The sequence below is a fragment of the Coturnix japonica genome, chromosome 1 (genome assembly GCF_001577835.2).
Source record: "Coturnix japonica isolate 7356 chromosome 1, Coturnix japonica 2.1, whole genome shotgun sequence".
Classification (NCBI taxonomy): domain Eukaryota; kingdom Metazoa; phylum Chordata; class Aves; order Galliformes; family Phasianidae; genus Coturnix; species Coturnix japonica.
In genome coordinates, this window is record NC_029516.1 from 170,315,415 (window position 1) to 170,343,372 (window position 27,958).

The 27,958-nt window shown below is 38.9% G+C and overlaps 1 protein-coding gene across 12 annotated transcripts in view; it reads right to left on the reverse strand.

Annotated features, from left to right (window-relative positions):
- PICALM (phosphatidylinositol binding clathrin assembly protein) overlaps positions 1–27,958 on the reverse strand; it is a 60,859-nt gene that overhangs the window by 23,634 nt on the left and 9,267 nt on the right. For 7 of the 12 annotated variants that reach the window (XM_015852413.2, XM_015852410.1, XM_015852409.1 and 4 more), the window contains exons 2-11: positions 10,419–10,561; positions 8,301–8,376; positions 7,654–7,704; positions 6,960–7,062; positions 5,249–5,342; positions 4,640–4,751; positions 3,319–3,425; positions 2,263–2,304; positions 1,469–1,554; positions 116–239 (exon numbers count right to left, since the gene is read on the reverse strand). In XM_015852413.2, the coding sequence (XP_015707899.1) occupies positions 116–239; positions 1,469–1,554; positions 2,263–2,304; positions 3,319–3,425; positions 4,640–4,751; positions 5,249–5,342; positions 6,960–7,062; positions 7,654–7,704; positions 8,301–8,376; positions 10,419–10,561 (938 nt within the window). The remainder of the gene's footprint in view (positions 1–115; positions 240–1,468; positions 1,555–2,262; positions 2,305–3,318; positions 3,426–4,639; positions 4,752–5,248; positions 5,343–6,959; positions 7,063–7,653; positions 7,705–8,300; positions 8,377–10,418; positions 10,562–27,958) is intronic. The other 5 variants (XM_015852414.2, XM_015852412.2, XM_015852411.2 and 2 more) reach the window with 1 other exon arrangement.

The following is a 27,958-nucleotide window of genomic DNA, read 5'->3' on the forward strand; positions in this document are numbered from 1 at the left end:
ACAGCACATACTCAGTATAACTTAGGCTTTTTGCTCTGCTCCTGCAAGAGCCTCAGTAAAACTATCAGTAAAAGCACAGAAAAAGTGCTCCGAGTTAAAAACTTCAGATGCCTACCTTTAAAGCTTTCAAGCGAGCCTGTTCTTCCTCTAATGCAGCTTGCTTTTCCCTTTCATCAACCTTTGTGAGAGACAGGCCAGTGCTTGCAAGGGAAGAAACTGCATTGGAAAGGGTGGTAGCCCTGAAGTAATTGGACGAGAGTAAATCTGGCTGTTAATAGGTGACACGTGATAGGAACATGTGAAGAAAACTTTACCTGTATCCACCCTCCTGCTCAGTCTCCTTTTGAATTCTTTAAAAGACTGGTTATATCACCATACAATGCAAAGCAATGAGTTTTCCTCAGATGTAGTACATGATACACAGAACAAAATACCACAAAGTGATACTATTCACTCTTGTATTGGGCTTTCAATCCCTCAAGTTTCCCCTTCAATCTCCATCACAGAAACTGATGCCTGAACTTTATCTCAGGCCAACAGGAAAAAAATAAACATGTATTATATGTAGATACACAATCTCTGACAACGTAGACCCAAATTCAAACTGTTGGCCAATTTAATAGATTTAGTTAAACTGTCAATGCAACCAATATACCACAGAGAAAAATAACTATCATCAAGCTTAAGAATGTGCAAAAAAAAGATTAATTCAAATACATTCTAAATTCAACTACATGCAAATTCTAAAATACAGTAACCTCACAAACACCAGCAAAACAGTGCTAAAGTCCTAAAATTGCTACGAGAAAACATGTAAGATATTACTGTATGATTGTCTGGGCATGCAATAAAAAAATGCTATCTAATTTAGCATGACTTCCCTCTCTGTCCCCCCAGTACTAAGCTTCTTTTATTTAAACATAATGAAGTTATTTGCCTAGAGGATTTCTCTAGATTGTACTTGTGCTTTAGCAAGCATTTGCAAACCAGTGAATGCCTTAATCTCCAATTACTTTAAGCAAGCATTTTTAATTTAAGGACTTCTGGAAACATTTTCTTGCTTCTGAAAAAGGATTACAATTGAGATGGAAGAGTCTAAGGACATTCATAAATAAATACTGCTTATCTTACAGAAGTCTAATTATTAACAGAAAATGAAGATTTATGGGCAGTAAATTAAAAAAAAACTGCTTCTCTTCAGAGGTTCAAGATTAGATGTGAGGAGTTGAACTACTGGATGATGGATTCTACAGCAAATCTTGGCAGATATTTAGATTCTATTTCTGTTGATCTGGAAGAAACTGAAGTGCTCAGCAAGACATGCAGCTCCCTCTTTTATTGTTACTAATGCAACCTTCACTTCAACAAAAACTACACAAACTTTGTTTTCATAATCTAATCTCAAAATAATGAATTTAAAAAAAAAATTGAAACAGTGTTAAATTGTAAAGGATAAGAGTATAAGCACCTGCTTGCAGCTGTAGAATCTTTGATTTTCTTTCCTTCTAGAGAAGCTAAATGCTGCTCCAAAGCATCAAGAAGGCTACTTGGTGCCTATAAAGAGACAACAGGGAAAAGACAGGAAAAAAACCTTAAGGTAAAGCATGTCAGCAGTTAAGACTTCCAGAGAACACAACTGTAAAGACTAGTACATCTCTAGATACTTATATCACACCTTGGCATTCAATAGATATTTAATGACTTTAAATATAACCAGAGGTTATCTCATCACTGCTCCACTCTGTGTAAAATGACTCACTAGTAAGTACTGAAATATGTCAAGAGATGTTAAAATTAACAGCTAGGAAACAGCAAACAGAATCAGGAGTAGTCAGTATTTCTACAGACTAAGGAAGCTGTACCTGAAGTCTTGTCTATGTGCAAGGTCTGCAAACCTTCAGAAGTTATTTCTATAGGCTTGTAGCCAAAAGCAAGCTTGGTAAAAACTGCAGATTTCAAACACCATGTCAAAGCTTCATTATGTGAACTCACAAAGACAAACTGTGTTTTCAAGCATGATAGAAATTATATTGTCACAAAACTCGATTAAAGCATGAAATAAATGGCCTTTAACATTTTACAATAGCATCATTGCAAACGAAAGCCAGGCTCTGACAGGGGTTGGATTTAATCACAAACTTTGAAATAACTTGGTGACAACATACAGAGGAAAGCATAAGTGAATGCTATAATGCCAAGTCTTCCTGATTATGCAATATCAAAACTGACATGTAATGACAAATACATAATAAGTTTATCTACCTGGGAAAGATCTGGTATGTCTCCTCTGTCAATTCCAACTTGCTGTAAGAAAACAAATAAGCTTTAGAACCTGTTTGCATTTAGTAAAGGCAGTGATCCTCAAAAAGCAAAGAACATTAAAATGTAGTCCAATAAAAAGCATAACTCCACATACAGTTTAAATCTCAGTAAAGTGAATTCTGAAACTGTTGGTTGTAGTAAAGTCCTTTGTTTAATGTGTACACATTCAAAGGTTTGTTAGAGACTTTCTACATACTGCCTTGGAAACAAAGCTGAATGAGAATCAAGGATTCCAGAATTTTAAGGCTGGAGACCTTGCTTGTCCCATAAATTACAGGGTAAGTTCTCAGGTCTAGTAATATAGAGATGTAATTGCTCAAACAAAGCACCTTCACAGCTTATAGAAGCAGCTTTCCTTAAAAGCTCTTGCTGTTCTCTAAAATGTACATCAAACAATGGTCTGCACAGCAGGACGTACGTACTCTTACAGTAGGAAGAATCCTACTCTTACCAACTGAAAGGGAAAACTGAAAGCTTTACAGCTTAACTTTCAAAAATTATGATTAATAAAGAAAAGCAAAACAAGAGCAGAAGCATGTCAGAACTGAGAGATTTCTTAATTCAGCAATGCTTCAGAATGCAGCAGATGACTTTAAAAACCGTTTTACAAGGTAACTGATTTTTCTGTCTATGAGTTAACTAAGTATAGGAGCTAAGAAACTGCGATGAATAAGCATGTTTTATTTGTTAAACTTTATTTCAAGAATAATAGATTTCAAGCTAGGATACACAGAAAGTAGGAGATCAAAGACTGCTACCATTATTAAGAAACCAAGGAAGTTTGAAAATACTCATTTATCTTTTTCTTAAGGAGCGTGTGCATATCTGCAAGTACACTGCAGTCAGTCTTCACACACAGTCTTCAAATGATCTAATCACAAGGACAGAGACTGTCAGATGACAGGAACTGAATTCAGCCAAAAGGAATCAGTATTTGCTTTGTGAAAAAACCAGCTCCTTTGAATAGAAGGTAAAGTTTGGCTGGACGTGGTTTACCTCTGCAACTTTAAGGAACTCTGAGATCCGTGTCATTCTAGTGAGGAACTTCTTATATATGTCAAGGCCTTCTTTGCACTGGTTCTTTTTCATATCAAAGTACTTTTCTAGAAGCAGGAAAAGCATGTACATTAAGTAAGGAATCACACAGCCTGCAGTATTCCCGTGCATATTTCAAAGTAGAAGCATATAAAATGAGCAGAAAATGCCTGCAGATTTGTTTTGCCACATTAACTGCAGAAGTCACTATGCCTAACTCATACCAAATGACAAAAACTCCACTGAACATGAACTAATGATCATCTGCATGCAGTTCCACTTTACCCAGCAGGTACCAGATCTCCCGCATTCATAAATACCCTGAAGAGGATAGTCAGGCCTAAGAACATATGACATTTCTTGAGGAAAAAAGAGGCAATTTTTTGGTATGACAATCACAAGTCTACTCTATACCAGCAGCCAGCTATCAAGCAAAACGTACTTTCTGTAAGACTGTTGCCTTTTTTTAATAGCACTGTCTACAACAGTGGCATGCAACAGATTGCACAGTACTGGTGCTGGAAGCTGAGGGTTCCACCCTGCCTTCTTGAAATAGGCTTGTTTCTATATTGAGCTTCACTCAAAACATGAATCAAAGCAACTATACGCAAGTTCTTATTACTAAGAGAAAAGAACCAGTCTGTGACTTGAGACTGGAAACTTGACTATCCTTCATTGGCTAATTCTGGGTTTTACTTTCCATTTTGCAAGCAATGTGACAGCAATCAGACAGCTGAACTCAATTGTGGAGCACAAGAACAAGCAAGTGAGCACACCTGTCAACTTAATTATTCCTAGACAGGCTCCCTTGTATCTCCAGTGCATTCAACTGAAAGAATCTGAAGTAGGAAATCAATTTCCCCTAAATACACGACACTCTCCAGAAACATAAAGCAACAAATCATTACAACCAACCAACACCAAAGCTTCAAAAGCCAAGCAATCAGCAATAATGCGATTGCAAGTTTGTAACTGATGGTAACCTACTGCACTTAGAAACAAAATACGATCACACTGCTTAAAGAAAAGTCACTGATATCACAGCTTGTGTTTGTCAAGCAATATGAGACAAAGAAAACTGTATTACAAAAAAAATCCTGAACTGACTTTGCTTTCAGAAACTTACTGATCCCTACATATAATGCACTGACTTGGGGAAATCTGTAATATTTTGGTGTTTTACAATAACGTTATTTCAATTTTTTTAAAAAGAGAGGACATTTGAATGGTTTACTGAGCTCCCTCCTCAAAATTAAGCATTGCAGAAAGCAGTTTTATTTACCCAAGAGGTTAATAATCCCTTCGTTATATGCCGCAAACAGTCTAATGGCATCTTTGAAGAGAAGCATGAAGGCAGCGTTAATTACACCGTTTGTAAGTTCATTGCTATTGACCTAGGAAGATCAGAAAAAAAAAAAGTTAATTTGACCAAATCCACGCCTTACTGCAAAACTTACAGTTGAACCTAAGTACTCTATCCAAAAATCACATTCACTGGCTATTAACTGAAGACAAGGAGAAGAGCAAATCAACAAAGCATTTCTCAGCAGGAAAGAAATTCTGTCCTTTTGGCAACCATTTTTGTTAACTAACATAGTGAAAAAGACACAGTACAGAAATAATCAATTTCTACATGTACAAACAAGTATTGCACAATATACATGATTAATAACTTATTTATGACAAAGGATTTTCTTGCACTGAGCATCATATTTTTCCTGCTTTCTTGAGATATCATCTAGGAACAAAATGCATTTTGCTCTTCATGCTCTGTACAAAATAGACAAAGGAAGAACACGGAGGCAAGCGCAAGACATTGAACCTCAGCACATTTTATAGCTTTTTTCTAACAAACACAGTATTTTTGATGCATAGACATTGCTAAACTTACATTGAAGTCAAGAAGTGCATCCATTTGGTTCTGTATAATCGGTACGGTTTTTAGGAGTTTTTCTGTGCTCATTGTTCTCATTACTCCATCAGCCCTGTTGAGCAAAACAAAAGAATTGCCTTCAAAATTCACTTGAAAAATTACTACTGAGAAACAGAACATTGAAAATAAAGCAGGTCAGTGAAAATACTTAAATTTGTGTGGCCATACAAAGGAGGCACATGACATTTAAGAATGCTGTTTAGCCTATACAATTGTAGTAACTGCAGTGTTGCCAGAGCAATAGTTTTTAAACCAAAACATGAATCCATAATAAATTATTCTGAGGGAATGAAAGTGATATTTAAGAAAACTCAATTATGATACATCAAGTGAAAAAATAACAAGACACTGAAGGGTTTTTTTTTCCCCCCTCCGCAGTTTGTTTTTATCTATGCTTTTTCTAATCACCTGGTTATTATTGCATGTCAGTCTAGATCATTTTCAACTGAAAGCAAAGAGAAAGAAAAACAAACACGGTACTGTGATTTCAAGTTTTTCCAGAAGAATTACAAAGACTACGTGACACTTGCTTTTAATGGCAAACTGTCAATAATTGGTCATTTGTTAATTGTTCAGACTAGACTTATTTTGCTAGGTATTTAAAAAAATGCATTGAAAGACTATTAAGAACATCCAAAAAAGCAACTACCAAGGAAGAGGTTAAATCACCTCAATGACAACAAGCAACTGCTGTAAGACAAATCAGACAGCCTTATAGCTCATCTGCACGCACAAGGCAAACCAAATGTTTCCTGGAAGTGCAAGTCTCCCAGTGTATCTGCACAGAAAAGGCCATGGCTGCTCTCCAAGCTGTAAGGCAGCAAGGAGCTGGCTGTTTTCAGCTTTCTCCTCCAGCATTATTCTCCCTCCTGACAGCCAACAGCAACCGCAATAAGCTTTGTGTGACAGGGCATGTGTACAGAGCCCTGACAAAGGCTGAGGTGTGGAACCAAAGATCGCTGCCCCAGAGCAGTTGTTTGTGCTGTTCCTGGAAGAACCCTCAGGCACATGCTGCTGTAGGCTTAAAACCTGGCTACAAAAGAACTGTGCATCTTCTGGTGTATCCAGTGCACCTACTGTACCTGCAGCCACCAGACAACACACAGACCTGGTGTGTGGAAAAGACTAAGTTTTGTATCATCTCTGAATGCAAAAATAACAGGAATATGGTGATTATCATTACAGGTTAATACTGCAGAGCCTGTTTTAACAACCAAGAAGGTTTTTTACACCTTCTCTGGCACTTCTGATGAAGAACATCTAATCAGCAGCACACAAGTTACCTGATCACTGGTGCTCTCTGCACTGTGATTTTACATGTAAAATGTGAACCTGGTCTCAAGTGACTAGTTTCTCTTCATGGCACTTAGTACTGATGTGATCGATGCACACTTCTTCCATTTCTATACATTAAACTCAACGTTTACAACAAGCAACACTGCCAACGCTAAAGTAAAATATTCTGTTCCTTTGTGTGTCCTGGGACATGCATACTTACGTGAGAAAACTAGATGTTATTAAGCATCTTCACTGATATTTTCTTAAATACACAGCACTGACATGTAACCAAAACTGAAGTTTCCCACTTTGATTACAAAAGCAAGACAAAAATCTCAAGGTAAGTGGGGAAAAAAAAAAAACAAAAAAGCCAAACCAAACCAGCTCTTACCCTCTTTTTACTTTTGTGAAGTCAAAAGCCACCTGTCTGTAGGACACTGCCTTTTCATTCAGGTATCTGCTATATCGCCTGATAAATGTTGACATGTCATAGCCTAAAAAACATTTAAAAAGATGTTTTAGAAGCTTATTACTTATCTTGCCATATAATCACAGAATCATTGAATGGCCTGGATTGAAAAGGACCTCAAAGACAATCAAGTTTCAACCTCGATATCATGGGCATGGTCACCAGCCCCTAGACCAGAGCTACATCCAGCTTGGCCTTGAACACCTCCAGGGATGGGGCATCTACAACCTACTTGGGCAGCCTGTTTCAGTGTGTTACCACCCTCTGGGTGAAAAACTTCCTCCTAATCTCTAACCTAAACCTCCCCTGTCTCAGTTTTAAACCATTCCCCCTTATCCTGTCACCATCCACCCTCGTAAACAGGCATTCCCCCTCCTATTTATATGCTCCCTTTGAGTACTGGAAGGCCACAACAAGGTCTCCTTAGAACCTTCTCTTCTCCAAGCTAAACAAGCCCAGTTCCCTCAATTTACTTGCTCTCAAAGTGCAAGAAACCAAAGAGAGCATAATTCTATTTTTGCCCGGATTTGTATGGTTAGCTTGCCCATGTTACCCAGGACAGTGTATGTCATTGTATTCAGCATGCAAATCAATAATATTATTCAATTTAGCAGACCTTGGGCTGTCACTGAGAAGGCTGCTGTCCCCAGGCTACCACCCAGTACACCTGTTTAAGAACATCCGTAGAAGAATTATAACCAGCTATACAGAAAGCAATGCAGAAGGAAGGAAACCATCTCAAAAAAACAAAAAAACAGAGAGGCAATGACATGCATTGTCAGAACTGCACCAAACTGTAGTAGAACCGAATGAAGTAAAAACGTATTTACCCATAGAATTGGTCCTACTAATATTTGAGACCATCTCTGAACAATTTTGAAATACATCTGTTTTGTTTGTGCAAGTCAACACACCTCACTCTATATATACACTACATGCAACTATGATGAATTCTGAGATTTAATCATCAAAATATGCTCTTTCAAATACAGAATTCTTTACAGAAATTACAGGAATATCAACTTGGATCTGTGTAACTAAGGAAGTTAAGAGTATTTACTGCAAGTCTTTTTTAGAAAAGATTTCCAAAGCAAATTCTTCCAGCACATAACTTCTATATAACAGCACACTAAATTAAGAAAAACAGTCTGAGCTAAAATACACAATAATTGCTTCTCCAGTGCCAAGTTCCATCAAAATTACTGAATTATATTTGCCAGCACGCTACTATACTACTGCTATTTAACCAAAATGATACCTTACCTTGCAATCCACTTTTGTCTAGGAAGTTGCTCAAATTAAACAATGTGTTTCTGGACGCCAGATACTGGATAAAGCGCTAAATGAAAAGAACAATTGGGATTCTTTTACCACACTGACCCTGAATTGATACTGAAGTAATAACAGAAACTCATGATGCAATAGATAAAATTCAGCTTCTAGGCTTTACCATTTATTTCAAGCCTAATACAAAAAAAATCAGTTAACTGTATTACTAAGCCTGAAAGACTTCATTTAAGCCAGTATGAGGTATCAGGAGCTTCTAGAAAATTTCCTACCAAATACATTAACATCTTATGTGCTCACAACTATTTCTTCAGTTTCCATTTTTAAAGTTTATTTCATTTTACCAGTCTGTCATGTAATTTCGCCCAGCACATGGTTAAACAGCACTTAGCTTAAGCATCAAAATCAGGTGACAAAGGTTCACTTGCTTATAAACTAAGCATTAAATGAACATAAGAATCCACAAAAAGCACTGCATCACAGCACCATGCTTAGCTTATCTCAAATTAGTTCAATGTAGTTCTGAACTGTTTCACAAAACGAATGATGTGACATCTTTTAGAAGATATTTCATGGTTGCTGGCAGCAGATTTAAGTCAGTAGGAAAGATTACTTTGTCTTACGAAGCACTCTCTAGAGCATGGCTACAAATATAAACCAGACAACCATTCACTTGCGATAACATTTTGACAGAAGAAAAATCGTTCTGATTAATATAATGTGTCCTAAATTATTTTCATTAGCATATACAGAAAAAAGACTAGAGAAGAGTAATGCACTCAGTACTCTGCCAAATGAATTAAGTGAAAGCTGGAGGATCAAATGCTTCTCACTTTTAACAGAGCAATTTACAGATTCTTTATGACCTTCTACATATCTCCATAGGCGCTTGATTTCCATGTTTACTGTCCAAGTGCTATTTCTAGCTGCAAAATATTTCTTCTCAAGAAGCACTCAGCCTCGTTATATCTGTGATACATTTGGCAATCAAAGTTTGTTTGGCAGTTTTATTATTCGCATGGCAAGTATTTCAGACAACAGCACCTTAAGTTACTGTGAAGCATTCTGGTATCAGCTTGAAACTTAAGACTCCAAAAGCAAGCACAGCAGAAAAACGGAAACTGCCAATTAGCCCAATAATGACGCTTAATGTCGACATGAGAAGTTCGCCCTCTTGTGGCTCACTTAGCTCCAAAGGATAGATTCAGCGCATTTCAACAAGACCACAAACACTCTATAGCCAATATGCAAGAGAAACCTCTAAGCATGCACATGTATTTTATATTGAATGTACTTTTCAAAAACTCAAATCTTACTATCCAGTCAGTTACAGGAAATACAAGGAATCTTCATGCAAACTAAAAAAACCATTTGGTCTTCTCTGCAAAGTAAATTCCCAAAGTTACCCCCTGACTCCCAAGTTCGTATGCACTAAGCTCTACTGACTGTTTGCAATACCAAGCAATGCTTACAGTATTTCTAATAAAGCTAGATACATAACTTTGTGTTTTTTGAGATGTGGGGAATCCAAGCAGTTAAAGCATCTGACATTTTGAGAAGGCCCCACAAGAACTCAAGTAGTGAAGCAAAACAAGTTTCTTGCTTTCTGTTTAAATTGGTGTTTTATTCAGTTAATTGTGCTACACATGTGATGTTACTGGGCTGCCCACACTCAAAGCCACAGGCAAGCATTCTCCCTTTGCTGCAGAAGGCTGAGTGGTGATGGTCACATTCAGTTACCTTGAATTTTCAGTAATTAAAATAACACCTCAGAGGAAAAGGTACCTCCAGCGCTCAATGTAGCTTTGATTCAAGCATTACAAACATTGAAGTAGAAAAACTAAGTAGACAAATATAATACACTCTGCCAAAGTTCATACAATTTTCAGCAAAAATAATCATAGAATCACAAGGCTGGAAAGGACCTACACGATACCTAGTCCAACTGTCCTCCCATCACCATTGCTACCACAAGCCAATAAGCCAGATCTCGCAAGCACCTCATCCAGACAATAATTAGTAGAAAGGCTTAGCTGATATTTATAGAAATGAAGTGCTTTAGCTATTCTCAGACATAATATTTTTTTGCATTACCTCATTTCCATACACCATTAGATGATGGGTTGTGATGAGAGACTTGAAGACCACCACCCAGCTACTGTTGGTAGTTCTTTCAAACAAACTGTCTGCCAGCTGTGGGATGTTCACATTCATCTCATTTGTGCACTGGATTAAATCTGCAACGCAAGAACAAAAAGCTTGTAAGTTTTAAGAAGGAAAATCAGTGAAATACAAAAAAAAAAACAAAAAACCCATTGCATTCACTTTATAAAGTAATATTTTCGATGAAAACTGAATGTCTTTCCAAGAAAAAAAAATATCTGAGAAGCAGTCAACTAGAACCTCATTAACACAAATTCAACCCCTCTCACTGCCAAGATCCCAGGTCCTCGATTGTTTTTGCAGTTGCCTTACAAGGTCCTAGAACAGAAACACCAGAATAATTTATACTACCTCTCACTAACAACTCTCAGCTTCAAGTTATCTAACACTTTAAAGAGCAGTAGAGTTCTTACTTGTTAAATTTAATGAAGTCTTGCTGGAAGACAGGAATTAATTGTTAACACATGAAACCTCCCATTTCTGGCTTTTCAATGGACCAGTAAACCCCCTCTAGCCATGGGTTCAACATGACTAATAAATGGAAAGATTATTCAGACTTGATACAATGCAATCAACACCTCCAAAAGAGCAATAGAGGAAACGTGAAGTTTAAGAATGAGCCTCTAGCTATAGCACAGAGGCTGACATTAATTTACCTAAAACTAAGTAAGCTGCAACTAGAAACATGGTTAGAAGCACAGCAAAACACCCAGGGCTGAGTAGCTGAAACAGAGCTATCCAATTTTTGTTCTGCCTGTATTTCTGGTAAACAAGATCTAGCGAATCCTCACACGGTTGCTTAAATAATTAATCCTTCCCATCTCCTAGATTTGTTAGAATCAAAAATGTGTCACCAGGAGAAGCCCAGCTTATAATGTAGCCAATAATAAGGAATAATCCATTAATTTGGTTTCAAATGCTGGTGAAGGAAGTGAAAACTTCAGACCACGATACTACAGCAACAAAAGCAGAAGCAATTATTTACATTCAACTGTGATACAACACAACTTGGTAGCACTAAACACTTTTTACTTTGTTCAACAGAAGCACTGATGACGTTCCACTGTTATTACCATCCCACATACAAAGAAGTTCTTTTTGTTTGGACTCAAAGCCTCACCAACGGCCACAGTTCAACATGGATCAAGACTGAAGTCTTAACTGTGATCTACTAAGAATTTATGCAGATCCCATGTTTCCAGTTAATTCCAAATGCAAACGTTTAATCTTAGAAGACGTAAGTTTGCTATTCTGCTATGAAAAACCTCTTATCATGAGTGCCAGTCAGGCAGGACTTTCTTCAGACACAAGAAGCAGGTAACATACGCCTACTGTAAACTCTGAACTAGTAGAGTCAGAACTGAAAAAGCTGGTATTTACAAGTTTAATAATTAAAGGAAGCAAGCAGGAAATGATTTCCACATTCAAAATGTATTGAGATGAAGAGATTAGCCATTCCTTGATGTACAAGTAAAACTGTGATGACTACAGGCATTCATGACCTCACTTTTAAGGCATGGTTATCTATTATTGGATGATGACTTCAGGTGTTAAGACAATGTGAGGATATTACTCAGCAAGAGATAGGCTCTGAGCTGGCCATTAAAACCAAGCCCTGCAGCCTCTTGATCCTTGCCACCTAAGGAATAATGTAAGCGGTTTTGTGCAAGGTTACCTGACAGAAATGCACATTAAATATATAGGCATGCATCACAGTACATCAGGTTACATACTGTGGCCTAAGAGGTGCAACACAAGTTAGAAAGTGAGGACTTCTATTCCTAAACATGACATTTGCCATACAGTCAGTCACGAAGTATCACTTAAACTCACTACCTTGAGCTGCTAAAAAAAAAAAAAAATTACATCTGTTCTAGAGGATATTTTACACTGGTAGAAATGTTTCTAAAGAAAACAGCTTTCAAATCATGTTTTGATATCTGTCACCGCATGTAAAAGAAAACAGCCTTTGTGACAGCAGCAGAAAACCATCCCTCACAGCACTGATGAGTGCTTATGTGAAAAGCATGTCAATGAACTTGGTGAGTGGGGGAAGAGGGGCAGGCACATTAGGAAGGAGAAATATCAGCCAACTGGGAGAAAATGGACAAGAACAGAAGTAAATAGACAAGTCTAGCTCTGAATGGAAAGAAATAAATTTGCAAATGCAAACAAGGGGAAGAGTGGGTACAAAACTCTTATTACTACATAATTAGTCCAGCAAAATAAAAAGCTTCTTACTGCATAAAAGGCAGGTTGAACAGATGTACGGAAGTTTAACGTGGAAGATGCTTTTTATCAGCACAGATGCTTAGCAGTCTGGTACATCCTGATACCCTCAAGTGCCTTTATCATTGATGTAACTCTTCTGAAACATGTCTTAAAGCTTCTTTGAAAGTATTTGCATGAGTAATTCTGATTCGGTAAAGAAATACTTGTACAGTTAGGCCTCAATTAGATCAGGCATTTTTATGCTAACCATGGCATAAGAAGCACAGCACAGAAATAGCAGAAGGGAATAGAGCAGCCTGCATTCCACATGGCTGGGCTGGCTTTTCAGGAACAGCCTCACACTTGGTGTTGTTTTTTTTACCCTATCCCATCTATAATGGAGAGGCACAAACACAATGATTTTCAACATTCCGCACTTGATATAACCTGGTTTCACACCCCTACCCATCACACTGCTAACGTGGCTGCTAGTTACTGGACATGGTATGAGCAATACCATACAATAAAACCAGCACTACCTAGGGAGAAGGCACTTCCAAAGTCTCAAAGAAAGTAGCAGTAGGCAACCAGAAAGCAACAAGAACTTTAAGCTTGCTGCTGGGTGGGATACTTGCACGGGGGAAAACTTTAAACAGCAATTAATGGACAGCCATATCCATGGGTGGAGGTGGAGACAGCCCAAAGTTCAGCAGGACAGCCAGAGCTGAAGGATGTGGGCTTATTCCATCAGCAGAAGAGAAGACAAAGGTAGGTGGGAGGAAATATAAACACTACCTGTTTGTGTTCAGTTGGACATTTTTGTGTGGTTAACAGCAGAAGTATGATACGCAGCAGACACTGCAGCAAGGGAAATTCTCATAGGAAAAAGGATCTGAAATGAAAGTGGTCAGGCACTGGAATCCGTAAGGAAGAAGATCTTTTACCGTGTACCCTGGACAAAGAAGGAGGTTGATCAACAGATTCTGAGGCCCCTCACAACCTAAACCAATCAATGACTTCAGGCCCTGCCTAAAGAGAAAATGGGCCCAAAGAAATGAGTTACAAAGCTGTAGCCCAGCATAAATGTACCCCAGCACAAAGTTCCCCAGCACAAAGTGTGCAGCATCACATCATACCATAGGTTATTCTGGGTGGAAGAAAGAAGGTATTTGCTCTTTGATCCCAGATATCTACAAACTTTACAACTGTCCAGGCTTCATTACAGGACAGAACCAAATGATTCACTATTGTTTTGTTTTTTTCCTTAAAATGTTACATAATTGATGTGCATCAGATCAGAGAAGCACAAAGGTGAAAAGTACAAGAAGGCTGAAGATTCATACGCAAGAAACAAGAAGCTGCCTGTATACACAACAGCTCATACGAAGCTGACTTGGTATAGCACCTACACCAGTTGTGTAGGTAGCACAACCCCATATGCAGTCACAGAGTTCCTGACCAACATCAATGCTAAGGCAGTCAGGCTAGGCAATGCAGCACCAGAAGCATCAGCTACACATCATCCTAGAGAACAAGTGTGATTTCAGTACATGCTTGTAATCTGACCTGATGCAAAACCCCATTCTGCCCTAGGCCTCCCCCTCAGACAAAAGTATAACTAACTTGTTTTCTCACACAGATAACCTGTTCGTATGAGATTAATGGAGGAAAGATTCCCCAAATAATTTACCGATTAATAAAACAAAGCCTTGAAAACAGGCTTTGCTAAGTCAGACCACCATCCATAGAAACACATCAAGTAGACTGAATGCAAATCAGAGATACATACTTGGTGTACACACAGTGGTTGTAATGTACCTCATTTTTAATGTTTCTACTCTAAAATATCAACCTGGAAATACTTCCAAGAATTGGATCTTCCAGAAACTGAGACCTCCAAAATAGGTCGAGCAACTCTGACAAATTTCTATTTCTGTAACCATTGCTTTTTCCTCTATTATTACACCAAAGACTTCACATGGAGTGAGCACACAGCCAGTTATACTAACCCAATGTACTTTGTTTTTGTTTTAATTTTAACATACCTATCCCATAAGCAGCTAATTGAAATATTGATCAACATTAGTATGCACACAGTGCCAAGAGTTTAAACGCGCTTTATTCTTCAGTTCAAGAAATACACAAAGTGGGAGAGGAAGGTAAATCACAACCTATGAAACAAGATAGGTTCTAAACTTACATCTCTACTCAGACAGATAAAATTCATTCAGTCCCTAATATAAAAAGCTTTCGTTAAACATAAAACATGAAGATGTTTGGAAATGCTCTATTACTTTGTTCAACAATTACTTGCCAACTTGCACCTATGGCTCACTGAATATGAACTCAAGTTTGCTAAGACACCTGGAAAACCAAAGTCTACTCTGGTCCAAACTCATCAATCAAACTCATCCAGACTCCTTCCAAACAGCATTTTTAACACTTTATGGGGAAGTCGCTTTAGAAGCGACATCAAAATGAGCTACTGAACAATGTTTCCAGCTTGCAATGAAGGAGCTCATTATTCCACTGCTAATGAAAGGGAAAATACAGCAATATTTTTCCACACTGGCTAAATTTCATCTACAGTAGGGCCCAAATATTTCAGAATAAGAGCATTTTGCTCTTAAAGTGGAATGTAGATAGTATAGTTTTATGAAGATCACTGGAAAACATGTAGGAAACAGGTAGTGATGTCCCAGAGAGCAGCTCTTGCTCAGACTACAACTAGGTAAAAATCCAGGTAACAGGTCCTGCTAGATATTCAAGCTGTTTGCATTGAAGGAATTAGCCCAATGCACTTATTGTTTGAAAGCCCGCTATCAAATACAGCTCCAAAAGGATCCCACAAAACAAGCAGCTCAGCCGACCACCATTCCTGCTCAAAGGATACAATTTCCCCACAGAATCTAATATGTAAGAGCAGCAATGCTCAGCAGCTGCATTTTCTCTTCTCCCCATAACAGGTACCGCTGCCGTGAGATCTCAGTGTTCCTCACTACAGCTCACTGTAGTTCAGTCTGTGTTTGCCAGCCACCCATCACAGAAAGCAGTGTTACAAGCACAGCATCACAATTACATACAAGATAAAGTATGGAAATGGGTGCCTTAACAATAAAAAGAAGAAAAAAACACCTTACTGTATGCTTTAGCTTCAGAAACTGCCATCCACAAGCAGTACAAAGCATGACCAAATACAGGCAAGGATACCCACATCACATGAAACACCTCATTCCTCTCTAGCTACCAGAAAAGCAACTCAGAAGAAGACACAGGTGATGCTGTATACCCCGATTATACCCCATTAGCACCTGTGCTTATATATTCATACATGCGCCTACTTTCTTTAGGCCCAACAGAAGTCTCCCATTTTCTCTCATCTATTTTGATATCTTCCACAAACACACAGCTAAGACCTGCTTTCTGGTTTATTAATAGCTTACGTTTCACCCTGGTAATCAAATAGCTTGTTTCTTTGAGTCATTACTTCCAAGCAGGTGCACACACTACATACCTGTACCCAACAACAAGGTATTGTCAAAGCTTAAAGGTCATTCTGAACAGACTACATGCAATCACACACATTAGAACTTCCACTAAACATTCCTAATTCCCTACACCTCCAGGAGTTAGTTTTAGAGCATATATATGCATTCTAACTAGCACAAGTTCTAGTACACAAGTAATAGAAAAGTGACAAACTATGAAGGTTCCTAAGTGACCTATGAAGGTCAGGAAGTTCTCACTGGTCTCAATGCTCCAACTTGTCTTACTAAACAGAAAAGGCAATTAGAACTGGAATACATGTTGATAGACCCAAAGAACAAGCCAGCTATGCTTCAGATCAAGTTTAGCTAATTCATAAATTTATATCTAAAGCCAAAGCACATCAGAAATCCATGTATGCCTTAAAAGAAATGTAATAATAATTCACCTTCAACTCACTTCTTGAATGAGTTTAGTGATTACACTTATGAAGTTATGTCTGCAAAATCCAATAGAGCACAACCCTTTTAGTTTTAGTGGCTTCGCTTTCAGACTGCAGAGATGACACACTAGTGGGTGACATACCACTTGTTGCTAATCATTAATGGTGGACTATGGGACAGTGCTGATACTAAAATACTTCTCTGCATGAGTGCCCACTTGTTTATGATCAGACTTTTTCACCTCCAGCTGCACAAATAGATCTTAGTTAAGCTCTGAACTTAAGATTCCAAAGGCTACCGATTAAAAAAGATTTTCCCCCGTACTCCATGGGACAGAATCATAAAATCACTGAGGTTGGAAAAGGCCACTAATTGCCATCCCTGGATGTGTTTAAGAGCCGTTTGGATGTGGCGCTCATGGATATGATTTAGCAGAGGGTTGTTAAGAGTTAGGGTACTATGGTTAGGCTGCAGTTGGACTTGATGATCTTCAAGTTCTTTTCCAACCTGGGTAATCCTATGACTCTATGATGGTGCTCACAGGACATGCATTCAGTTGCTTTCACTGTTTTAGCTTTCATTCTTCTAACTCCCAAATTATAACCTTTGCCCCCTGTGTTAAAGTCCCATCTTCTTAAGGTAATGCTTCTCTCATTCTACACAAATATTTCATCTCTGGAACAGAGCAAGGGATTTGAAGAGATTTCAGTCGAGGCACAATTCCTTCCCATAAGGCAGCACATAGCACTGCAGCAGTTAATTGTGCCAACTTTCTAAGAATTTTGTGAAAGAAAGCAGAACATTAAAAGTCAGCAAGTCTGCCTCTAAATGGCCTATAATCTGAAATGATCGGATTTACGCTGCTAGGAAGTTTGCCACAGGACAAAAAAAAGAGTATTTGCTTTGATTGTATTAAGAATACAGCTGAAGTAAGTGCTAATGGCATTCTAAAATTCAATTTACTTTCACTAATTCTAAGCAAATTTTCTATGCTTCTGATTAACACTCCACAGGTCACTTCGAAGCAGACAACGTGATCTCCATACCACCGTCAATTTTAAACATCACCATCACATCCTCCTTCTAGCAGAGTAAAAAAGAACCAAAGGCATCAGTTATAACAACGTAACATTTGGAAGCAGATCTGGAATGAAATGGAAACTGAATTTAGTCACAGACTGTAGCAGCAGCAAGGCTTTCCATAAGTCAGTTGTCCTCATTTCCTAGTCTAAAATATACCTTTTAACCTGAGTACTGAGTGTGAAGGGTAACATACAAGTTCAGAACTACTTCATCCAGCACCCTCTGACCAGAACCACTATACTGGATTATGAACATGATTCCCCCCCCAATAAGCATCAGAGGATTTAATTGTGGCATGAAAGGATTTTGGACACTTACACAACATAGAGGATATCTGAAATCCTATGCTAAGACCAAAACAGAGGTTTGCTGATCATTATTACCTACTGTGCTGCCTTCAAATCTATTCTATGCATCCCAAACTATGCATAGACAACATAACTAAACTCAGATAACCTCATGTATACATACAGTAAATTTCTAATTAATTTTCCAACTCTCCTATAGAAGTTATTCTGTTACAGGGAATATGATTAGAGAGTTGCTGGATGTAAATAAGTAATTCCCACTGGAAATCCAATTTGTCTAAAAACAATCGAAAATAATTCTGAGTGGGAATTAATTCAAGCACACAATTCTGACAATTTCTTGATTTCTTCCTCAAAAAGATCCATTTGGTAACTGCAGATGAAGCCTTTACCAAAACAAGAAGCCCAGATGACATACTTAAGTGATCAAGATAGAAAGAAAGATGTTGGGTTTTAGCCTGAGCCAGTGAGATTTTTATCTGCCAGAAGGATATTACATAACTTGCATATATCCAAGAGCTGAAAGAATATCCCATTACCTTCATCACTACCAGAAAATATCTGCCTTTGCATCTGAAACATAATAAGTTAAACAGTATTTTATCTGAACTTTGGTTAATTCAGAATAGGATAAAAACCTGTATGTACCCAACTGCTTTACTAGATGGAGTCGTCCACAACACGTTTCCCAGAGGCTTCATCCAACTCCCCTCAGCTGGGAGATAAGGAAGCGCACACTACATGTTTCTCATAACAGTAAGGACTGCAGCTGGCAGTTCTTCTTGTAAGCAAGATGTTTTTCTAGGTGTTAGAGATACCAATGCTGCATCTTGTCTTTTTATTCCTTCCATTTCAACTATGACTGAAGTATTCTCTCCCATAGCTAGAACAGTGATTTCTAACTGCAGTTCTTACAAACTCATTTTGTGTCGCTATCAGTAATCCCATAAACTCAGCATTACTGCCACAGGATGTTTCAGTCTAGATTTACTGCTATGGCAACTCCTTGACAAACCTTCAAGTTTGAGCACTGTAGAAACTGATCAAGATACTTGAAAATAAGAGTAGTATGAATAGGTTCAGCTGGATAACTGCTTCAACAGGGACTTCTGAGCAAGATGAGGAGCTTAAGCCAGAAAACAAAGCATGCATAAGTGAAATTATGGGGAAAAAAAGTTAAATTGAAGGAAACAGATCATAAAACAATTGGAAAAACAGGGAAGAGGTTTTTGATTTGTTGTAGTGTTGTGTTTTTATTAGTTTACTTAATTCTTGTGTACCAAGAGGTTCCAAATTCTCATTTTGATCCAACATTTCTAATGGTTAATATTCAAAGTTCCCCACAGTTACAAACATTGCAGAAATTGCAGATCTAAGTTATGTTTGCAGACTCCATTTCTGAAGACGTAACAGATCACTGCACCCCTTACCAGTACCAACCTTCAAACATATTGAACACTTCCATCACACTATTAAGGTTAACACTAAATGTTTTCTAAATTCCACCTTAACAGCCACACACGTAAACACAATTGTTTTATTTCAGCTACGTTTGTCTCATTAATCCAGAAACAATTACTCGCACAATTACAATGATTAAGTGTTTGAGCCTTCGTGAACAGCTTAAAGAAGTTTAAAACCTGACTGTACCAACATCGTAAGTCCTCTTCACTGCTCTCATCAGATGCATTTCGCCCAGGGAAAAGTAACAATTTCAACCAGTTCTTACCCTGCAAGCATCAGCACCTTAAGCTTTCAGACAAGAGGAGATGCTCAACCAGGAAAACAATCTGAATTGCCAGACCATCATAGCATAGTAAAGAAAGTAAGTTACACATAAATAGGATCACAGAATTATAAAGTAATTCAGGTTGGACAGTACCTCTGAAGGTCACATCCTCTGATCCCACAGCATCAGACAAGCTGGCTTTGCTGATCACCGTCCATCTAAACACAGACTTGGTTAAACCCATGAAAGAATCCCTTGAACACAAGTTCCTAAAAGGCAGCTACTTGTGTACCAGCACCAACGATAACAAGTTCTGATCAGTTTTATGACTTCACCTCTCCTTTTTTTTACATAAGGAAAAGGCTACCAAGCTCACAGTGAACAAACTTGGACTAGATGGCTATCAGTACGAGCTAACTCCTTCCTCCATTCCCACCACGTTTCTGTTCTGCAATTTGAATACAAATCACAGTTTAACTTACTTAGATCTTGATTCTCTATTTATACTTCAGGTAAGTTAGGGGCCTTTTTCAGAGTGGTGGGTGAGCACAACAAAACTCAATAAGAAAAGGTTAGAAACGCCAATGAAGAAAGAGTGAGCCTTAAATGACACTATCTTTATGACTCCCTCCCTGTAATATTTCATACACTCCTATTTTTATCAAAAAGGTCACCCATAACCTGAGCTCAACCCATTCCACCTCAACCCCCATCAAACATAAAGAATAAGGTTTGGAAAGAACCTCACTTAATATGCAGTCCCCCTTGCTTCACCTCAGAGACAGGGTGAGCTCATTCCTGTTTCTGTCTGCTGACAGCCACACACTTCTATCATTTGTCACAGAATCATTTGTGTTGGAAGGGACCCTTAAAGATCAACTAGTCCAAGTCCCCTGTAATGAACAGGAACACCTACAGCTTGATCAAGTTGCTCAGAGCCCCATCTAGACTTTGAATATCACAGAATCACAGAATGACCCGGGTTGGAAGGGACCTCAAGGATCATGTAGTTCCAACCCCCCTGCCTAGCAGGGCCACCAAACATACACCTTTACTAGATCAGGTTGCCCAGGGCCCCATACAACCTGGTCTTGAACACCTCCAAGGACGGGGCATCCACAACCTCCCTGGGCAGCCTGTTCCAGGGCCTAACCACTCTCCTAGTGAATAAATATCTCTAAGGATGGAGCAGCCACCAACTACCTGGGCAACCAATGAAAACTGGCAGGAATCTCTACAGAAGAAAAGACGATCACATGCAAAATGGAGAAGAATAAGAGGAAAAAGGGAAGGGCATCAGTCCTTCAATCAACAGTATTTTCTTAAACCTTTTCCTTTCAGTGCTCCCTAAACTCCTCCAGTCAACCCCACCCTTACTGCAGCCTAACACCGCAGTTTTACACTGAAAATGAGGTAAGCCAAAAATTCTTGCAGTGCTCCTGCACTGCCAGGTATTCCTAATTTCATACTCAGCTTTAACACCTTCTTTACCCATTTAGAACGTTGCTCTTCTATGGCAAACCACCCCATATTGTCAGTTTAACTTTGTCTTCTAATTTTGCCGTTAAGAACAGCTCCAAACAACGCCAGCACATGTTACGTCCAACATATCAGTTATTAACAAAAAAGCTATCATTAAAATCTTGTATGGACATATTCTCCACTTCAGATATCTTCCAATTTGATGGCAAACCCTGTATTTCAAAGCAGTTCTCTGCACTATTTCGTTTCTGAGACAATCATGCAGAAGAAACGCCAAGAAAATCCTTTTTCCTGCCACCATCGAGATCAATTTTTGTAATGAGTGAGAACTAGCAATCTAAGCGAAAGTCAATATAAAAGTATCTACGAGATAGTCAGCTTTCCAAAGATTAATTTTCTAGGTCCTTTCCTCTCCTTACAATTCATTTTTGTCTGCTGTCCTTAAGCATTCACATTTTCATAGAAAGAGCTGCCAAAGATTTAAGAGATTATTTGAGCTAGAATCAAAAATTTAATTTCAGAAGATATTTACCAGGTCCTGCCAACCTGAATTCAACCAGCAGACTGAAGTGTTCCCTAACACAGGTTCAGATATGGATCTCTGCAGTGAATGTAGTGTATTAGCAAAGGTTTCCTTAGATGAAAAATCATTTGCATTCTACATTTTTCTGAAGACAAAAAGAGATGAAAAAAATGGTTGGACAGAGTAAGCTACATTTCCACTAAGGATTTTTGGTTTGGTTTGTTTTTTCTTTTTTTCCAGTTGCAGATTTCTTAGTGTATGGTGTTAGTGTGTGAACTGTGAAGTTCATAAGAAACACAGACATTTATAATGTCTAAAGATCTGCTCGCATGGGTACGGTCCCTCCCTCAGCCCCTTGTCCCCAAATATCACCTTGATAACAGTCTCTCTGATAACTAAGATTTCTTTTCCCCCTCACTGCAGTGTTCATTACCATTGCAGACACTGAAAGTCTCACCAATACTGCATTACTGTCTATAAGGATAAAGCCTCAAGTCCTTTCCCTAAAAAAGATACAGGTCAGCTACTTCCCGGGCACCCAAAAGCAGAGAAATATCTAAGACCTGCTAAAACTACTAAACAATTCTGCTCCACGTTACTCTTGTACCTTTAAAAAAAGTATTTTATCCTTGAATTAGTCCAAAATAACTGTTAGTCTCCCTTGCCAAACACTGCTATATCATCCCCATTGGAAGCATCTGTAAATGCAGAGCCTTGATCTTATCTTTAGAAAAATGCTAATAATGAGTCTACGGAACATTCTCTAAAGGTGATTCTTGATTACAAGATGAGAACTGCCTGTGTTTGCCAACTCACATGGCAACGGCTGCATAAGCAGAACATTTGCACTGGACTAGATGATCTTCTAGGTCTTTTCCAACCTTGATAATTCTGTGATTCTGTGAGATTTAACACAATGGCAATTTTAAAACCAAGGTGGAAGAAAATGCTTCCCCCCCCACACTGAACATGTGATCATATCAATGAATCAAAATCACAGTTATTTGTTCAACACTAAGTATTACCGGAGCACAGAACTGTGAGCACCTGAGGATGCATCCATTTCTTCAGGTACACAGAGTCAGTGCCCTGTCTCAGCAGTGCAGGCTGAAAGAGATCTCTGGGATGGGCAAGCTTTGCTTGTGAACTACAGCCATTGTATTTGACACTTGTATTTAAGCATACAGTGTATCATGAATAGTATCACAGAATGACTCGGGTTGGAAGGGACCTCAAGGATCAGGAAGTTCCAACCCCCTGCCTAGCAGGGCCACTAAACTTCAATTACTAGATCAGGTTGCCCAGGGCCCCGTCCAACCTGGTCTTGAACACCTCCAAGGATGGGGCATCCACAACCTCACTGGGCAGCCTGTTCCAGGGCCTAACCACTCTCCTAGTGAAGAACTTCCCCCTAACATCCAACCTAAACCTACCCTCTTTCAACTTGAGTAGTATGGATAGTTACACACAGTGGTTGGATGGAAGCAGAATTAATTGTACTAGGTGGAGTGCTGCTATTTTCTTCAAAAGTAATTACTTTGAAAACTGAGTAGCTTTAACACTGTTCTCCCACATAAAGCAAATGGTGTACACATGCAAGTACATCTTACAGTCACCACATCTCACTGAACAAGTTTTTAAGCCACAAAATTCTCAGGTCGTTATTTAAGCAGGAATCACACATCAATCCCTTTTTTTCTTTTTTGTTAGAGTTGCATCTTTTAGTTAGTTTAATAGACAAAATCCAAGATGAGAAATAAAGCCATCCAACCTGAGGCTTTTGCAGAGCTGCATAAGGTATGTTTGTCTCCTCCCATTTTTAAAAGCAGCCCAGGGAGGTGGTGGAGTTTCCCTCTCTGGAGATATTTAAGACCCTACTGGACGCCTACCTGTGTGACATGGTGTAGCGAGCCTGCTTTGGCAGGGGGGTTGGACTCGATGATCTCTAGAAGTCCCTCCCAACCCCTACAATTCTGTGATTCTGTGATTTCTTTCTCAACAGAACCCAATTCAAGAATACCACATCTCACCCAAATGCCTTTGAGAACTGTGAGGAAACACGCATTCGAGTGGAAGGAGACCTACCCCTGTGTTTGCCTACCTCCATGGGTGCTGAAGCTGCAGATAAAGCTGCATACATATATCCACCCCCACAGAGCAAAGCATTTTGGTCAGACTATGACCTTCTCCGATTTCAAAGACCTTCTCCAGCTTTCCCTGTTTCTCAAAAGCACTCATGCCAGAACACATCCTCTAGTATGCAACCTCCCCGGCTGTGTATCGCCTGCAGAGCACAAAGCAGGAGTATAGTGATGTCCTCAGCAAACCAGTAATTACATAGCAAAATAAAAGCAATGTAATTAAAGCTGTACATTGTAATTGTAAAAATATTTAAATGCACGGTAGGATGTCTGTCTTGGCAGTTGCCATCCTGCACAGCTTCCACTACAATCAACGGTTGCCCAGTTAATTACTAGGAGAAAAAAAATCCTTCAGACATGGTTTTATGGAAACATCTGCATTTGTCAAGAGCTCACATCAGTTTGTTGCACCAAATAAGATGCATCACCGAGAGATTCAAATGATGCCAACACCATATATTACAGGTCCTTTTGTCCCTGCAGAGTCACAGTTCAATAAGGTTTTTAACCCATATTTACTGAAAGAATAAAAGGCAAATGAACTTACTCTGCAGATACTGAGGTGTTCTGTATGTGCTACAAAATTAAGCCCAAGCACTTCAAAAGCATTTGTTTGCATCTTTAAGGAGCTTTGTGTGGCCACAGGCTGCTGAAAATCGACTCAGAAAAGTCACTGAAGAAATTCTGATATTCAGCACAACTGTTAAGAAGTAAACAGCAACATACTACATATGAAAAATACTGCAGTGTTCCATACATGTTCAACGCTCTCTCTATGACAAGCATGACTTCTCACATACCTACAGCGTGGTTAATCAGATGGCTGCTTGCTGCTTTAGCTGACTTAACACAGCTTAAGGGCTCTTCATGACAACTGGAGCTCTGAGTTAAGCACTTGTAAGATGCCACATAAAAAGCAGTCCAACGTATGTGGAAAAAGGGGGAAAAGTAGAGAAAGGGAAAGTCAAGACAATCAAATTGCTAATAAAGAATAACACAGCAACACATGTATTTCATAAGGGAGTTCTATAAAGGAATACATCTCTTCTTCCCTGTAACTTCTGTATAAGAAGCTCATCAACTCCAAGCTAGTAACACTCAGTATTTTACCATAACAGATCTCTCTCACTGACAAGAAACACTTGCTCAAAGCTTGCTGCACAGTTTTAGTTACCAAATCTCAGCTGATGACTGAGGAGGAAAGACTAAGAAGGAAAGCAATTTTGGTTATTTGCTGATCATAGCATATTAATCTTTTTCTTAAAGGAAAAGAAGGGTCCTGAACAACAATTTTATTTAAACAATTGCTAATAATCAAATATCTATTACCAACGAAAATTAAACACCAAGCTTCACAAACACCAAGCTAGAATTTGCTGGCAACAGAACTGGTGTGAGTGGTTGGCCCAAGAGAGGGCCACAATGGGCTTGGACACAGAGGTGAGATGGCAAAAACCTCATGAAGCTCATCAAGAAGTACAGAGCTCTAAACCTGGGTAGGAACAGCCTCAGGCACCATCACATGCTAGGAGAACACAGCTGGAAAGCCAGTCTGCAAGAAAAACTCTTTGGGTCTTGGTGGACACCAAGCTGAACATGAGCCAACAAAGCTGTGCGGCCACACTGCTAAGGCAGCTAATGGTATTCTTGGCTGCATTAGGCAACGCATCTCAAGCAGGGTCAGGAGAGGTGATGGTTCTGCTTTTCTCAGCAATCACGAGGCTGCACCTGGACTTCTGGGCTCCCCCACTACATACATACTGGACAGGGTCTAATGGAGGGCCCTCAAGATCACCAAGGGCTTGGAGCATTACTACTATGAAGACAGTGCACTGGACTGCTCAGCCTGGAGAAAAGAAGGCTCAGGCAGCTCTTACAATGTCCATAAATACCTTAAGGATGCAAAGAGGAAGGATCCAAGCTGGAACACAAGGGGTTCCATCTGAATATCTACTCGTAAAAGAACTAATCTTTAACAGGAATAGGACAAAGACACCAAAACAAAATGCAAAGCTGTTCCATCCACATTAACTTACTCAGTGATTTGTGCTAAATTCTAATAAGCAGCTAAAATTCAAGATACATTCAACTGGAGTATTTTTTGCTGCCACTTTAACACAAGCTCCACCCATTCCACAGTATTTCTTCTGTGTTTTGCACATAAAGGTGAATTAATTAAATGAGATTTCTCATTGACAGGCCCATTCATGCCTTCATTTCTGGACAACACAGATTGTTTTCTGATATGAACTGTTAATAAATCAGATAAATTGAGTACAAGAGCTCAAGAGGAAAATAAAAACAATTATTTCTTCCCCTAGTCAAAACACACATACCTTCATAAAACTGCTTCAGATGAAACTTATGTATCCAGCTCATAAGAAGAGAGTCAGTCAAGTAAAGCAGCAGCCAAAATCCTCCATACTTCTCATAGAAGTGTTGGAAATGCCTGATTTAGCCTTAACTTCCTTCTTCAATTTAGAATAATAATTCCCATGAGGTAGTTGGAGCTCCCTGAGCAAACAAAACTCATCTTGGCTCATCCCAGTGCAGGGTCAATGCACATTTAAATAGCAACCTTCTACAAGGATGCAACTGCTAACACATCAGAATTATTCTTTACAGTCCATGCCAAAGCTGTTCGGAGTAGAATCACAAAATACAATGTGAGATAGGTCAAAGTGGAGCAAAAACAGCCTTCACTGAGCATGGAGCGAGGAAGTGAAGTGTTCTTCTAGTGCTGCAAATTAAGCTCTACTGATTTTCAACAGCTAAAACATGGACCTTACAAAAGGAAACCCACCCTATAAGCGTAATTGTTGTGTTTGGGCTTCATAAATCCAAAGTAGCTTTACTGCTCATCCCCAGATTTAGAGATCTTTCTGATGGGTGCTTCATTAGTAGTGATGCAGTTACCAAGTTTCACAAAGTTTTAGAGCTTGAAACCCTTTCAGTTGGAAACTAGACCAGTGGTAGAAGATGTAAAATGTGAGAATTCCCCCACATCCCACTGCTTCCAGACAGCAATTTCTGTATTTACCACGCGCAAAGACATGCCTCTGCCATGAACAGCCTCTAAAATAAACCAGAGCCAAAGTAAAAGCAGTCATCAGTAAAAGGAAAGATTACTCCAGCCTGATTCTATCTTTAAAACAAAACTCTTTGCTAAAGAAAAGCTCTAACTGCAAGACCTAGAAAGTTATTCCATTGCTTCAAAGTCAAGTAATTCATTGGTTGGAATCTCAGAGAACTAAAATGAACACAGAGCTACAGTACAGTTAGGTGACAGAATGTCTTGTGTCCACCCTGCTACATACCAAGAGGCTGAACACATTCCTATCTACAAAGGCTCCTCATTAACAGTTTTCTTTAGAAAGGACAAACGCATCTCCACAAAAGTATTCTGTTTTTCTTACAGATAATTAAATCTGAAGAAAGTCTCCTCGTCAAATAACTCTGCGTAGGCAAAAACATGTTTCAAACTCATAACAATGTGATTCCCAACATCACACATTCAATTAACTGTGCTGTTCCCTGGCATCTGCGAACTAACACAAAAGCTTCCTTGGATTTCCATCTGTTTACATGCCAAATTAAGCACGGAAATAAACTTCACATATTCCATATTTTTAATGCAAAGGAATCCGCTAGGAAACTGCACTAGCTTTGATTACATTTGATAGGCTTAATGATGCTACTGCCTGCAGCAAAGCATCCCAGCTCAACAGATCCAAAGCTTCATCTCATTCCCTATTAAATATCAAGAAATTAAAAAAAGAAGCCTGCCCACAGAGCATCATTTTTCCCCCAAGCACAGCACAGTGTGTCAGTCCCTGTGTTTCAAACAGTTTACAGCTGGCGCTTGTGTATCTTGAGCTTTTCCATCAGACAGCTAATCAAAGGCAGCAGCTCACTACGCACTTCATTGCCTTGTTAGAAATAACTACAGCCTAGTCATGCAAAAGCGTTCAGATTTGGCATCCATTGACTTCTCACTCACTCCTATGATTAAAATCCACCTCCTAAACTTTTGATGCTCTAGACTTAGTCTGGGGAAAAGGAGGC